The sequence below is a fragment of the Macaca thibetana genome, chromosome 6 (assembly GCF_024542745.1).
Source record: "Macaca thibetana thibetana isolate TM-01 chromosome 6, ASM2454274v1, whole genome shotgun sequence".
NCBI classification, from domain to species: Eukaryota; Metazoa; Chordata; class Mammalia; order Primates; family Cercopithecidae; genus Macaca; species Macaca thibetana.
In genome coordinates this window covers 53147516-53163536 of record NC_065583.1, presented here as the reverse complement: position 1 = coordinate 53163536, position 16021 = coordinate 53147516, and the positions used below count along the sequence as shown (strand labels likewise).

The following is a 16021-nucleotide window of genomic DNA, read 5'->3' as shown; positions in this document are numbered from 1 at the left end:
GCCCTGATCTAGAAGGACTGCATTTAGTGTTTGGATCTAGAAAGACTGCATTTAGTGACTGGCTAGATGATTTTAGGTGGTCTGTGGACAAATAAATTTTATTTTAATAGTAATAAGTAAAAAAAAAGTTTTAATAAAACTAGTATTTTATTTTGACCTGCATTTAGGGTGCTATATTAGTCTGTTTTCACACTGCTATAAAGAGCTGCCTGAGACTAGGTAATTTATAAAGAGGTTTAATTGACTCCTAGTTCTGCACTGCTGGGAAGACCTCAGGAAACTTACAACCATGGTGGAAGGAGAAGAGGCACATTTTATATGGCAGCAGGCGAGTAAGCCTGAGACTGAGCAAGAGCATGGAAAACTGCCTTATAAAGTCACCAGGTCTTGTGAGAACTCATTCACTATCATGAGAACAGCATGGAGGAAACCACCCCCATGATCCAATCACCTTCCACCAAGTCCCTCCTTCAACATGTGGAGATTATGGGGATTAAAATTCATGATGAGATTTGGGTGGACACACAGTCAAACCATATCAGGTGCCTCAAAAAAAAGACGTTAGGGGTTTGCTCCAATTTAAAGAAATGACACTGGAAGTCAGAGCATTTGGGTGAGGTTTACACAACAAACGTAGGTCAGGATCTTATCTGGGAAACCACTTTCTAAAAGAAGGCCTACTTCCTCTATCAGAGGATTGGAAAATAATGGTCAGCATGCAAGTTTGAAGTTAGACTGCAGTACTAAAAGATAAATCATTTTTACGACCCTCTCTTTTACAAACTTGTTATAACGTTCAAATACTTAATATTGATTTTGCAACATAAGAGGATTTTACCATAATCCTTAAAACAGTTAAGAACAACACAAAAAGCAATTTTCTTCCATGTAATAAGACATAATAGATTATTATAACACTCTATTACTAATGGGAAAAGCGAAGCTTTGGTTTATAGTCACATAGTCCCGGTAGCATTTCTGAGAATTTGGAAGATGAAACCTATAGCTGAAGAATATGTTTATGCTTCAGATTAGCACCAGCTATATGGCTAGTTAAATCAAGTCATGCAAATTTAATTTGATAGCATACAGCTGTTGGTTAATAATGCCCAAATTCTCCTCTGCCGTTCACCAAAAGGCACAAACCTGCAACCCAACCCTTCATTTGTCCTATGTTAGCTGCTGCTAGACTGGGACAAAAATATACCGCAGATAGTTTTATAATTAAACTGGAAAATACACAGTAATATGTAAACTATGAAACCACAGCCCTCTAGGAAAACTAAAGCTTACATAAAAGCATAGAAACTCAATAACCAAATGACATTAAAAGAAACTGTCTCATACTATAACTAAATTTGTTTATTTATATTGATTTTATGTCTTCTGAAATAAGGGCTCTTTTAAATAGCTGTCTTGTGGAAGCAGGTAAAACAACTACTGGCACATGGAGAAACCATTTACCTAACCTTGTGACCAATACAGCAGGTGACTAGAACTAAAATTCTCAGAATCCTTCATATTATTCTTTTTTTTTTTTTGAGACGGAGTCTCGCTCTGGCACCCAGGCTGGAGTGCAGTGGCCGGATCTCAGCTCACTGCAAGCTCCGCCTCCCGGGTTCACGCCATTCTCCTGCCTCAGCCTCCGGAGTAGCTGGGACTACAGGTGCCCGCCACCTCGCCCGGCTAGTTTTTTGTATTTTTTTAGTAGATACGGGGTTTCACCATGTTAGCTAGGATGGTCTTGATCTTGTGACCTCGTGATCCACCCGTCTCGGCCTCCCAAAGTGCTGGGATTACAGGCTTGAGCCACCGCGCCCGGCATATTATTCTTAAAATATAATTATTTGTACTAAAATCAAGTAAAGGCAAAGTATGGATGAGAAACACTATATTAAAATAAGAAAAGTTTGCATTAAGATAAGGAGATTTAGTCTGGGACTAAGAAAGAAAGGCAATTCAAGGATTATCACAGCTTTGTTTATTTACATCCTGCCATAATATACTCCCAAGGATGCATCTAAAAGAAATGACAGCCCATAACATTTTTCTACAGACCTTCATACATTTTTCAATGCCTGGCAGTGAATAAAGTGTGTGTGTATGTGTGTGTGTATATATACACACACACACACACACACACACACATATATATATATGGGCAGTAAGTGACAGCACTGGCAAGAATTGCAGTCTTGGATCTAGGTATTACATTTCAAGTTTTGTTACAGTTTTATTTGACTATAGCAGAATTTCTTTAGAGTAGACTAATTTCTTTCAGGCATTGAGCCAAGGTAATTTGTGAGATGGAGAAAGGTTCTCTCTCTCTCTCTCTCCTTCTCTCTCTTCCTCCTACCCTTCTTCCCTGTCCCTCTCCTTCTTTCTTCCTCATTTTGTCAACAGAATATAAAGATACATATGAATATTATAGAACTTGCATTTTATTTTGGCCTGAATTATTGTTTTTTCATTTCCACTGTGAAATGGCTGTTATATGTTAAGCAAAATAAAAATGTATTGAGCAATTATTTAGTAAGTGAAAGGGAGGTAACACTGCAGATACCTTTTTCCTCTAATGGCAAAGTTCAGCAAAATGTTCATCTGATCCTTTCATTCAGGGTAGAATAGGTTTTCCTATCATTAACACACATCTAATTTTATGTCTCTGAGAAAGATGTTTTGGAGGCTCTCAATTTTTCCAGTCATCTTTAGCAGACACTGAATTGCAAGAATCATGTGAATTACTTTACCATGCTTTTCTTTTTCATAATTTTTAAAAAAGAATTTAAACATACAATGGCAATGGGGAAACAACATTGGTTCTCAACATTTGGGATTTTTTTTCCTGAATCCATCAAAGTGCAATTTCCTGACCACTGTCTTATGTTAAATAAATCAAGCCCTCTGGGTCTTAACTCTCCACTGCTATAATTTAGGTGGAACTGGAGCAGGGGAATAAAGACAGGTTGAGACCAGTCAGGAATTAATGGATACCCTAGTTCCACATTAGAAACTGTACTAAAAGTTTCTAGAAGTCGTCATTGAAATGACACATCAGAACTCTTCCACAATTAATGTTTGCTATCCTTGTCTTTAACAAAGACCCAAAGTGTCAAATGCTTTATACGTTATGCATAAAAACCTTAAGGAGAAAAGACCATTATTATCCCTATTGTAAAGATGCAGGCATTAATTTCCTTGAGATGACACAATTCTTATGGGGTGCAGCAGGAGCACAGATGGACATTTGGGTCCCAAATCTCAGATTGCTGGCCACTATGTTCTCTTCCCTCCCCAAATTTATTTCCTGAATTTTACTGAAAACTTAAATTGCAATTTTTCTCTATAATTTTCCTCTTGTTACTGGGATAAACATGTTTGAAAATACAATTGATTTTTAAAAAGTTAAAATGTCATCTGGATATTTCAAACTTTGCTCCAGATTCACAATCCAAATCAAAGCCAGTCTTCACATGCCAAAGATTACCTTTTGCTGAATAATTTTCTTTAGGAATATGTATTTTTTCACAGATTTCTTGTTCATGACAATGATGTTACCCACTGTGCCTCAAATAAAGATCTCTTTCTGGTCTAGACTTTTATAGAAACCTATGCGTGCCACTTTCCATGTAAACCACTTTGTTTAGGTTGAAATTAAAGGAGTGATGTCACTTCAGTAATTCCCCATGAAATATTGCTGTTAGTTAACTAATACTGTTAAGGTGCTGTCCAAGTTGCTTAATACATGTGTTTTACTAGTGCACGCCATTTGTGGGAAGAAACTGAAATAGTTTAGATTGGCAACTTCTGATAAATATGTTAGGAGCTGCTAAGTGCTCATTTTGCCTCGTATGTCAGCTCTGAGCTGCTGTTTGGCTGCCCCTCTGGAGTTCCTATCACACTTCCCCGCTGGTCTCACTTTCTTGGATGCGACGTTTCCATTTGTGAAACACAGCATGGGCTTCTAAAAGTCAGACTAAAAATATCACTGCTAGTATGCCCTTTCCAAATAGTTTATAAAAGCATACATACTTCAAATTTCCATTTCATATTTTAACTCTTAATATATATTCTCCAAATGACTCTGCACTAAATTTCCAAACTACTCTATGCTCTGCCTCCCAACATAAATGTATCATAAAAAGCGATTCCTTAGTGCAAAGAACTTTCATCGGATTACAAGTAATTGTCTATTTACATGAAGAGAGGAAAACGGTAACCCTGAGTGGTGTCATTTCTGCTTAGCACAAGTAAGAAAAAGTCAAAAAAGGCTTTGATTCTTAAACCCAGTAGCTCCAGTTAAAAAACAAAACAACAACAACAACAAAAAAAACAACTATGGAAACGTTAGCAGTATCTTTGTTCTGGTCATCCAACACCTTTATTTGCTGAATAGCACTGGCTAGGAGCAAAAGCTCTGGAGTCAACCTAGCACACTGGAATCCTGGCCCTGCTGTTTCACATCCATATAATCCTAAGAAAGTTACTTGGCCTTTTTGTGCCTCAGTTTTTTCATCTCTAAGGTGAGTTAATAATAGTAACTAACCTCATAGCTCTGTGGTGAAGATTTAATAAGATAACCCATGTAAAGTAGTTTAAATATTGTCTAGACTGTAGTAAATGTTCAATTAATACAGCTTTTATTAATTTTATTTTGGTACATATATCCTGCTGGCAGAGTCAGGCAAAAAAAAAAAATAGTTCAGATATTATATAAGTGAGGAATAAATTATTTGTGATGGGGGCAGAAAGCAGGTCTGAGTGTAGCCACCCTGACTTTCTTATTCAAGAGACAGGGAATACGTATGTTTTAACTACAGTGTTATAAATTAAGCTAAGATGATTTTCATGGTATATAAATGTATGACCCAAAAAGTCTTATCTGTTTCCAGTGTTAGCAATCCCCTTGCTTCACTCTCCATTTTAATGTGTAGTTTTTCCCTTGAGAATGTTAATGGATTTATTTTTTATTTATTTTAAAATTAATATACTTTACGTAATATGAATAAGAGCAAGTACTTTTCAGTTTAGTACAGAAAGTTTATTTTCCATGGTTTATCTAAGCAGAGTTGGAAGAGCAGCAGAGGAGACTGTGCCAACAACTTTTATGAGTTTCATGAGCATAAATAAATATATATGTTGTCACAAATCTCAAACAACAAAATGCTGTGTTAATGGAACAAAGCTGTAAACTCTTCAAAATAAATTGCAAACAACCCTCTGCCACATAAAGAGCCATTGAAGGGAAACTTTCCAATACAATGATGCTCTTTTTCTGCCTCCCATGTAAGCCAGGAAAGAATAACTAGCTCAAGGAATGTTAACGAAGGTATAGTCTGGAAGGGGGGATCACGCAAGGACATCTGGCTCCTGCTTGTGCTTTATCCACATGGACTGAAATTCAAACGAAAATAATTTATTGTACAAAAGGAAAACGCTGAGCCGTCTTCTAATGTACCATTTCATATTATACTGATGTGTTCTCCTTCCCTTCATCTAAATTAAATGGATATTTAAATTAATGGATATTTGAAAAGAGGAAGTTAACTGAAACAACCTTGTCTTTGCATGTGAAGAAATGGTTTATTCCACCAAAGAATCATTTTACCCGCTGTAATACAGAATTAGGAAATTAGATTTGGGAACCAAACTGGCACAGCAGAAATAAACATGGCTGCAGGGAGCATCATGAGAGGTGTTTTTGAGATTCGGGACCCTAATTGAGCAAAGGGGGAAAATAACTGGTTCTCCTTAAAGCACACACACACACACACACACAAACACACCACATACACACATACACACAGAGAGAGAGAGGAAAAGGGAGAAGTGTGTATTTCCTTTTGCTTTGAGTTCAGATTTACAGCTTACCTAGTTGTCTATATCTGAATATGGGGGGAAAAAAAGAGTCGCAGGAGAATGAAACAACATAAGCCTCCATGATAGATAATGACAGATATGTTTCAAACATTAAGTCAGGAGATGAATGCTGCCCCCAGTATTATGACATTTTTAATAAAAACTATATATACTCAAACTTAACTTTTTTGGCAGAACAAGCCTTTCAGAATAAGATTTCTGTTAAGAAGACATCCCAGTGAATGAGCAGAAAACATTTCTTTCTTTCAGCTAAAAAGCAAAGGTCCCTGACCTCAGAAGCATTACCTGCAGGTGACCAAAGAGGAACCATGACACAGAAGATCTAAACATTTCAAACTGCATTTAAATGTTTATGTGCTCTTGGTCTTTCAATGGCAACCAAAGCAAAAGTAAATTACTAACAAAATGAAAAATGGTAAGATGAAGCAAAAATTCCTTTGGGGAAGACCAGTAGCTTCTTTCCAAATTCAGTTTTAACTCTGGTCCAAATTTTACCTCGCATTTGGACTTTCAGTCCAAATTTTACCTCGCATTTGGACTTTCAGCCCAAGTCAAATAAATTAACTTATTATATATCCTACTCCCAATTAAAACATATATTTGGAGCCAACTAAACTGTTCTAGGCTCTGGGATACAGCACTAAAGACAGAGGCTCTGCCCTCAAGGATCTTATTCAAGGGTTGGAGTGAGATAGTTAACAAACACACACACACAATATCAATAACATAATGTTTAATGATTAATAAGCTAATTGCAGTTTCTTTTTAAGGATATCACCATTTTCCTCATCACTCAGATCCAAAATACTGAACTTACTTTTCGTATTTCTGAACAGACCTAGTAACTTAAAGACCAAAAAAGGTTTTTTTAAGATAATTTCATTGCTGTGTGAACAGAAGTATGAAACATGCTACAGTAAAAACAGGAAGAACATCATCTTAAATCTGCCAATAGTACTATGTTTTATATTCGCACTGTAATTCACATAATAAATTAAAATATTTTACCTTTGATAGCTGATCAAAAGTAACTGCAATAGTTACATTTTTATTTAAAGCAAACATTACATTTATGGCAAGATTTTTACAGATACTACATTATCCATAAAACTGACTACAATTCAAAACCCGCCACTAAGTGTGGCAACTGTTTACAGTTTTTCCTGATGTATTATACTACTGATTACATTAAATAGTTTTATATAAGCAAATACCACTTGTTTTATATAAAGAAACAGTATTACCCAAAGAAAATTGAAAATAGCCATTTTTAAGAGATATTTAAATAAATATGACTTATACACAAGTCAGGCCTTCATAAAACCTTTATATTTCAAATTCTAATCACTACTTCTTCCAATTCTGCTATTCCCCACCAATCCCAAATATTAAATCACATAATTATTTCTGGGCAATGGTTAAATGGATTTGGCTGCCTGGGCAGGAAGTAAAAAGGCACGACTGGATTCAGGGCTTTGGGTGGTGCCTACATGCTATCAATGTCCCTCTTTCCTAAAGAACGTAGGCAAGTGGTGAATAAAGACTTGCACTGTCTTTCTCCCATGTCTGGCTTGGCTCTGTATGTTGCTTTGATGAAATGTAACATAGAAAAGCCTCATTCCATTTTTAACTAAGAAGAAATACATGGTTTGATGTGCACTAGAAATGTCACAACTACTATAATCAGTCAGTGGCTGTGCCTTCTCATCTATAATCAAACTTTGTTTCCAAGTACATCTAGTTTAGATATTAGTCTAGAAGTAAAAAGTGAAAGGGAGTGAGAAAATTTTAAGCAACACAATCAAGTCATAAAAAGCCAGGAGAAAAAAATACAAAAAGTGGCCAGGAAAAAGTGGCATAACCCAGAATTTCTGCAGATTCCTGAGTTTTTGGTCTAATGTTTGTGCTTCTTCAGGTAATTCAGATATTTTTTCACGTCTTCCAAATGTTACTTTCACCTTTCCCACTACAGGCTGACTTTGACTATCGACAGTGTATTTAAGTGGTATAAGATACTTGGGCATTCCTGTAAACAATTTCACAGAGAATTTATTTGGTCCTTAAAATAATCAAGTACTTTTTTAAAACTTTCTTCTTAGAGGGAGCATGAAATTAATCTGTAATTATGTAAAATGTATATAACTATAACAATTAAATTGGAGCTTAGTATACATGAACCAGGGCAAATGAAAAAAAAAAAGCATAGGATAATACACGTCCCAAGGATTTATAAGATTACGGTTTCTGGCGTTGAAACAATGGCATATGTACCCACATTCTACCTCCTATGAAATAATATAGTTCATATTACTGTTTATCTTCCACAATTAAACTTTAGATTTTGCCTCTTCCCATTTTCTTTTTTACAAAGATGAATGCAGCTGTTTACAACCAATCAACAAACAGTAACTCAAACTACTTTTAGAAAGAGGAAGAGCAAAAGACTTAATTTGAGTTGACGATAATGCTTTTCACAAAAAAATGAGAACAGTTACACACTATTGCCTTTAGAAAACCACCTTAGATGAAATAAATTTATTTAAGTAACGTAACTGAAAAGATAAACATTATATCAAAACTACTAGAATCATCAAAACTATTCTAAATATCGATGATCATTGAAGCTACATGCACTTAGAAACTTATTGAATTTGATAAAAATGATACAGGTTTTGATCACAGATATAGATAACAAGTAAATTTATTCTATTTAAGGACTGATAATGTAACTTACATTTCAATATTATAATCCATATTTAATATTGCAGAAAAGTATTAGGTTTTTTGATATCTTTATTTGAGCAAGTTATTCTTTATTAAGATATTTGTGGTGGTAATTCCCAAACCATTCCTGAATCAATAATCCATTTTAAAAAATTTGGTGGCCAAACAATATTCAGTATACCAATTAGAATATTTCATTTTATAATATATGACATGGTGCCAACTACTAACACATCATTTACACATGATACTGTATTTCACTTGGACTTCTTATCTCTATCTCAATTTTCGTTTTTGAAATAACTTCATAAGTGAAATGGAAAACTACTTCATTAAGGAGAAACATAAATGGTTGGATTACTCCCATTCTCCCTGCAACACAACTGAGATAACAAAGGAGATGCAAATGCTCATCGACTCTTTTCAAATCAAACCCACTAAGGCTGTAATACACAAATACAAAACTACTCTAGGGTTAAACCTATGCTTTCATAGTAGATAAAGAATTTTAATTGTGACCAATAGTCTTCAAAATTTCAAATGAAGTCATGTTTTTCTTGCATTAAAGTCAACAATTAGGCATGTTTCCCAAAGTAGAGAGACTCACCTTCACATTTCTGAGTAGTTTCACTCTGCTTGTGACCAGCAGGGCATCTGCATTCAAAAGAGCCCACTGTATTGATACAGTTTCCTCCTTGGCATATCCCTGGGATAGCCTGGCATTCATCAACATCTGCAAGAAGAAAACAATTTAAACACAGATGACACTGGTTTTCAGAATATCTATACTTTTTTTTTTACTATAAAAACTTATATAAACTTCCTTCTAAGAAACTCAGTTTTTCTCAAGAGAGTGGGGTTAGAGAAGTAAAATACCTTTGTATGCATATGTTTTAATTCATGTAAATGGTATCAAGTTATATATCTTAGTTTGTTTCTTAATTTTCCTTTTAGAATTTTGTTTTTAAGATCCATCCATACTGTTATATGGACAATCTGTTCCTTCAGGTGACTGCAGAACACTTCTTAATATGTTTCCTCTCCTGATCATGGGCACTTAGTTTAACTTCTCAAAACCTCAGTGAATGGTACAGTGAATGTCTCCACTACATTTTTTTGTGGAGCTGAATGACTATGGACCTTGAGGACTCAAGGAGACTCTTTACCATTTTGCTGCAGAGCCAGAGCAGAATTACTAGATCATAGGGTATACATGTAACTAATACGAATAGTGTTCAGTGGTCCTTCAGAATGCCTGCAGGAGTCTTCACACCACTAGCAGTCTATACAACTCTACTGTTCGTGAAGACACCTGTATTTCTTCTTTCCTGCCAATACATGATATTTTCTTTTTTTTTTTTTAGACTGAGTTTTGCTCTTATTGCCCAGACTGGAGTGCAGTGGCGCGATCTCGACTCACTGCTACCTCCACCTCCGCAGCCTTCCTGAGTCGCTGGGAATACAGGCATGCACCATCATGCCTGGCTAATTTTGTGTTTTTAGTAGAGACGGGGTTTCTCCATGTTGATCAGGCTGGTCTCGAACTCCCGACCTCAGATGATCTGCCCACCTTGGCCTCCCAAAATGCTGGGATTACAGGCGTGAGCCACCATGCCCGGTCTCCAATATCCTAATTTTCTTTGGCCTAATATTGTACAGGAATATTATTACTTTACTTTTCATTTCTCTAATTACTAGCTCCTATGCTTATTAGCTGTTTCATTTCCTCGTGTGAAAGTTGTCTATTTATATTCCTTGAACACTCTTATATTGGAATTGTTGTCCTCTTACTCTAAATTTAAAATTTCAGTTTTAGACATTGAAATTATCATCCTATCCTTTAAACTGCCTATTAATTTCATCCACGTAGGAACAAAAATCCTTAGTATTGACATAATAAAATTCATGAAGCATTAATAAAGAATTTTCAGACTTTAAATGTAAAAGGAAGTTCTTCAGGCAAAATAAAAGTGAGATTAAAATTCTAACTTACACACAAAAAATGAAAAGCAGTAGAAATGGTAATGTGTTGATAAAGTATATTTTCTAATTTTTTAATTAACCTTAACAGAATTGATTTTTCCAAGCAACAACAACAATAATGAATTTTGGATGTCATAACACATGGAAGTAAAAAACATAACAATAACATGAAAACTTGAAGAGATAAATGGTACTATTGTAAAGTTATTACATTATAAGTGAAGTGGCATTATATTATTTGAATGTAGTAAGTTAAATATGTATAAACACTAAAAAAATAAGCAGAAGTATAGTTAATAATCCAATTGTGGTGATAAATTGCAATACAAGAATATACACTATTAATCTAAGAGTCAGGCAAACAGAAAAAGAGTAACAAAGAATAGGTCAGACAGACATGAGATAATAAATGACAGATTTAAACACAATGAAATTGATAACTGTATGAGATGTCAGTGGTAGGAAAAATCCCATTAAAAAGTCTGACTGTCAGATTTTTAAAAAGCAAGACCCATTTTAGGTTGCCTACAAGAAAACTACTTTGATATCTTAAAAAGTAAAGGGATGAAAAAGATATGTTAAGAACTCAATCAAAAAAAAATCTCGAATAGCTATGTTAATACTACAAGTAGTACTCATCACAACAAATAATATTGTGTGTGGATAAAAATGCACATTGCATAATGACAAAGGGGTCATTTCATCAAGAAGATATGATAATGCTGTCTATGCATGATTATAAAGCATTAAACACCTGGAGCAAGGGTAATTTCAGCAGATAAAATTGAAAACAGAAATAAATAACCTGCAAGTATGTGGAATTTCCACATTCTTCTCTTAACTAAAGAATAAGTAGACTGAAAATCATCAGGGATACATTAGACTTGAACCATACTTTCAACCAACTTGTCCTAGTTGATATTTATAAAATATTCCACCTCACTTAAGCAGAACACACATTCTTATCAAGTGCACACGGAATATTTATCAAGAAAGACTATATTCTGAGGCCATGCAAAAGGTTCATTAAATGTAAAAGAAAGTTAAAATAATCCAAAACATGTTCCCCAAACACAACAGAGTTAAACTGGAAGGTAATAAAGGAAAAAAATCTGGAACAACCTCAAATACCTGAAATTTAAGCAACATACTTTGAAATAATGCACGGGTCAAAGAAGAAATCACATGGAAAACTAGAACATATTTTGAATTAACTTAAAATGAAGATACACCATATCAAAATTTGTAGGACGCAGCTAAAATGGTGCTTAGAGGTAAATGTATAGCATTAAAATGCTTATAGTATAAAAAGAGAAACTTCTTAAATCAGTGATTTAAGTTTCCATATTAAGATATTTTAAAAAGAAGAGCAAATTAAACCCAAAGTAAATGGAATCAATAAAATAATGATGAAAAAATACAAAACAAACAATAGAGATAATCAATTACTATAAAACTTGGCTTTTGGAAATACAAGTAAAAAACCAGTCGATTTTTATAATAAACACCGTATATGAAAATAAATATGTAAATTTACACAAATTTGTTACAATCTATTCAAACTTACAAGCTTACATAATAGATTTATTAATGCTATATACTTAATTACGAAATAACATATCTCATTGCAACAAATGTTAAAGATACAGAAAATAGAAAATTAAAGAAATAACCATTGATATAAATTTGCTTCTGTCTTTTCACTTTTATTCACACACATATTCAGAATGGTGGTCTGTTTATTTAACAAGAATGAAACCACATTCTATGTGTTTTTCTGCATCTTGTTTTTCTTCATTATAAAATATTTCGTGAGCACATCTCTGTGTCAGTACATATCAATTTGCCCTATTAATTTTTGGTAAGCTCAAAAGTTCTGTGTATCTCAGTGTGTAAATTAGTGAATTCAAGCCTACAAACTATTTCTTCCTCCTATTAGCTATATCTGTTGAACCAATTACAACAGTCCAAAGTATTTTTTACTGAATTAAAGTAGATTTCAGTATCTTATTAAAGGATACATGATGTAAACAAAAAATCAACTATGAATAAAATATATGGCAAGAAATCTATATACTGAACATTCTAATTCAGCACATTTTAAACCTCATTATTATTGTTATTAGTATTATTTTTTGAGACATTATTATTATATTTGCTCTTGTTGCCCAGGTTGGAGTGCAATGGCACGATCTTGGCTCACTGCAACCTCCACCTCCTCAGTTCAAGTGATTCTCCTGCCTGTAGCTGGGATTACAGGTATGAGACACCTCACCCAGCTAATGTTGTACTTATAGTAGAGACAGGGTTTCACAATGTTGGTCAGGTTGGCCTCGAACTCCTGACCTCAGGTGATCCACCCGCCTTGGCCTCCCAAAGTGCTGGGATTACAGGAGTGAGCCACTGCGCACAGCCTTAAACCTCATTTTTAAATGTACTACACTCCCACTCTCATTACAGTGTGGTATAAAAGAGCTCTAGAAACTTGTTCTCCTGGCAGATAAATCAGAGAAAAAATATCATGGTAAAAGCTGAAAAATGAGACCAAGTCTATAAAACCTTAATATTATTCATAAAATTGTATGCTGCATACAGACTGTAGTAGATTCAGTGATTTTTCAAAAAGAAAAACAATCCAACATCATAGGATTTATTTTGTAACTGCCTGAAAAGTATTTTTTTTAGAAGGAGAACGAAACCCTTATTTTTGAAGTCTCCTAGACTCTGCAGTTACGTAGAATTAACTTCTTTTAGTTAGATCAAGTTAGCAGTTAAAATAAAAAAGAAAATTTAAAAGAAATCATATAGAAATAACCAAGAAATAACCAATTTGGAACTAGATATGCTCTTTATAAAAAAGCAAGCCTCTAGCCTTCAAACTATGCAAGAATTTCTACATCTGCAAAGTCCTATCACAAGCAACTACTAATGATTGATTAATTCTCCAGTGACCAGACTGTACAGATGTATCTTGGTTTATTCCTTCGATTCAGGCAAAAACTTACTATTTCTTTAAATTTTGAATTATTCCAAATCACATGTAACAATTTTAGAGAACACAATTATATTTTGAAACTTATACTTTATGCAATAACGTCAGTCCATGTCTATTAAGGTTAAAAACAATGTAACAAAGCAGAAATAATTCTAGTTTATAACCTCATTTATTCTCCAAATTCTCCAAGCAAATTTGTTCTAAAAAATTAAACTTATTTTATTACATAAATTATTAGATGATATATTATTTTTAGTTCATGTCCAAATATGGAAACTATGTGCATGCAGTACTATAGGCATATAAAAATGGTTCATTTAATTTATATGTGTAGGAACCAGGAGACATAGAAATTACTACTGTATTTCATAGTGTGTTTTTTAACTTTTCTTGTTACCAAATTAGATCCATTTTTAATTTTAATTTTTTTACATTGAATTTGTTTTTTCTTTTTAATTTTTATAGTTTCAGGGATACAAGTGCGGGTTTGTTAAGTGAATATATTGCATAATGGTAAGGTTTGGGCTTCTACTTAACCATTTATCCAAATAGTGAAAACTCAATAGGTACTCAGTAAGTAATTTTTCAGACCTCATCCCTCCTCTCAGCCTCCCTACATTTGGAGTCCCCAATGCCTATTATTAGTAATAATAGTAAACAGAAATTCTTATTTATATACTCTGTAGATATTAACACATAATATTTTATTTCTATGAAAACAAATGTCTAACTTTAAGGACAGCACAACTAAAGAATAGGTCTATTTCTATTTGGAATCTGAGACATATGGGGTGTCCTGGCAATCATTTAATATGGCTTGATTCTGGCTGAATATCTACTCATGTATGATACACAAAATTCAAATGTTAAAATGATCATCAAAACAAGTATATATTGGTAACTTGATATCTGCTGGACCCTGAAATTGTAATAAGAATAGACCATGGTTCTATCTCGATCTTATCTCAACAAATGCTACCATCATGTTCCAGCTGTTAAAATCAGAAGCCTAAGAGAGAAACTTGGCATGTTCCTCTCACTTATGTCATATCACCTCATCAGCAACAACTGCTTACTTTCCAAGAATATCTCAAATCTTTCCTTTGCTACTACCCAGTCTCAGCCTCCATCAAATAGCACCTGGACTACTGCAGGAACTTTGTAACTGGCTTCTTGGCATCCACTCTGGCCTCCCTATTGATGTTCCACAGAGCATCATTGTTTTTAATTTCCTTGAGATAAGAGAGAAGTATATAAACTTTGCATTTATTTGGGTAGTAATTCTTTGAAGCATGTTCATACCTGCCTTTTGCTTATGGTTTTTTTTTTTTTTCAGTTTTTATATGCAGGCCTTTCTCTTTATTATTCATCTCTCAATGCAGCCATTTCCTGCTGAAATGCAGAGTGGGGAAGGCTCAAAGGAAATGCATTGGTTTGAAACTTCTGCAAGGCATAGTCCTCAGTTTGTCACCAAACTCCTCCCCCAACTTTTTTCTTCCCTTGAGCATCAATTTTCAACTGTCAGTTTGTGGTGTGACACTTATATTTACAGATTGCATGCTAGTGGTCCATACTTCCTCTTTGTCCTTCCACCCTCCTGTACTTCACTCAAGCAGTGTCTGGAAGACTGGGTGGAGAATATTCAGAAATGGCTTGCCCCCACAGTTTCTCCTTCCATTACCCTCTGTTACTGTGAGGGTCTGAAGTAGATCTGTCTATTATGGGAACATCTCCTCCTCTCCAATAGAACATCCACAACCCTAGCTCTCTGCTCTTAGTAGGTTCAAACGCCTTTCAGGATTATGATACTCAGAGTAAATGCTTAGAAAACCCTCCCTGTCCCAGTGACTTCCCAACAGCTGCATACGCTCATCATTGTTTTTGTTCCAGGATTTTATTTCAGAATGATGTGTTGTTCTTTATTATTCATTTTCACGTTAGTTTTTTGTGAGGTTAGAAGATGAATATTCTGCTATCTTTAAATAGGAGTTTCTATAATTGAATTTGCTTTAAGTTTTTTAATTGTATAGGAATAGCTTGTGTTAATACAGCATGAGTCAAAGTTAGACTTTATCATGATCTCGTTAACTTGGTTAATGTAGGCAGCCAAGATGAATTTGTTTTGGCTGTAACTATCTTTAATAATTTATTCTAAACAAATAAATCAGATAATAGCCAATTTCCTTTTTACTTTGGCTATGTAGAAGGCTTGGAAATAACTTTCTACTCAGGGCGTCTTCTGCTCATTCGACATTTGAGGAGCTAGCAACATACGCCTGATTTCAGCCGAGATTAAACTAAACTCCTCTACTCTTCTTACATGCAGTCAGACTAAAGAAATTATGTTTCTGGTACACTAACGCTATACGAAAAGAACACACACCAGCATTTGTTTTGCAGAAATTGATTTAGGGTCTGTCTTGTTATTTATTTATTCAT

General features: G+C 34.3%; 2 protein-coding genes across 2 annotated transcripts in view; one reads left to right on the top strand and one right to left on the bottom strand.

Annotated features, from left to right (window-relative positions):
- The window catches only part of ISOC1 (isochorismatase domain containing 1), a 1173170-nt gene that overhangs the window by 503851 nt on the left and 653298 nt on the right, over positions 1 to 16021 (top strand). The gene's annotated exons all lie outside the window — the stretch shown is intronic.
- The window catches only part of FBN2 (fibrillin 2), a 270516-nt gene that overhangs the window by 169188 nt on the left and 85307 nt on the right, over positions 1 to 16021 (bottom strand). The window contains exon 7 of the mRNA XM_050795748.1: positions 9212 to 9337. Coding sequence (XP_050651705.1) covers positions 9212 to 9337 — 126 coding nt within the window. The remainder of the gene's footprint in view (positions 1 to 9211; positions 9338 to 16021) is intronic.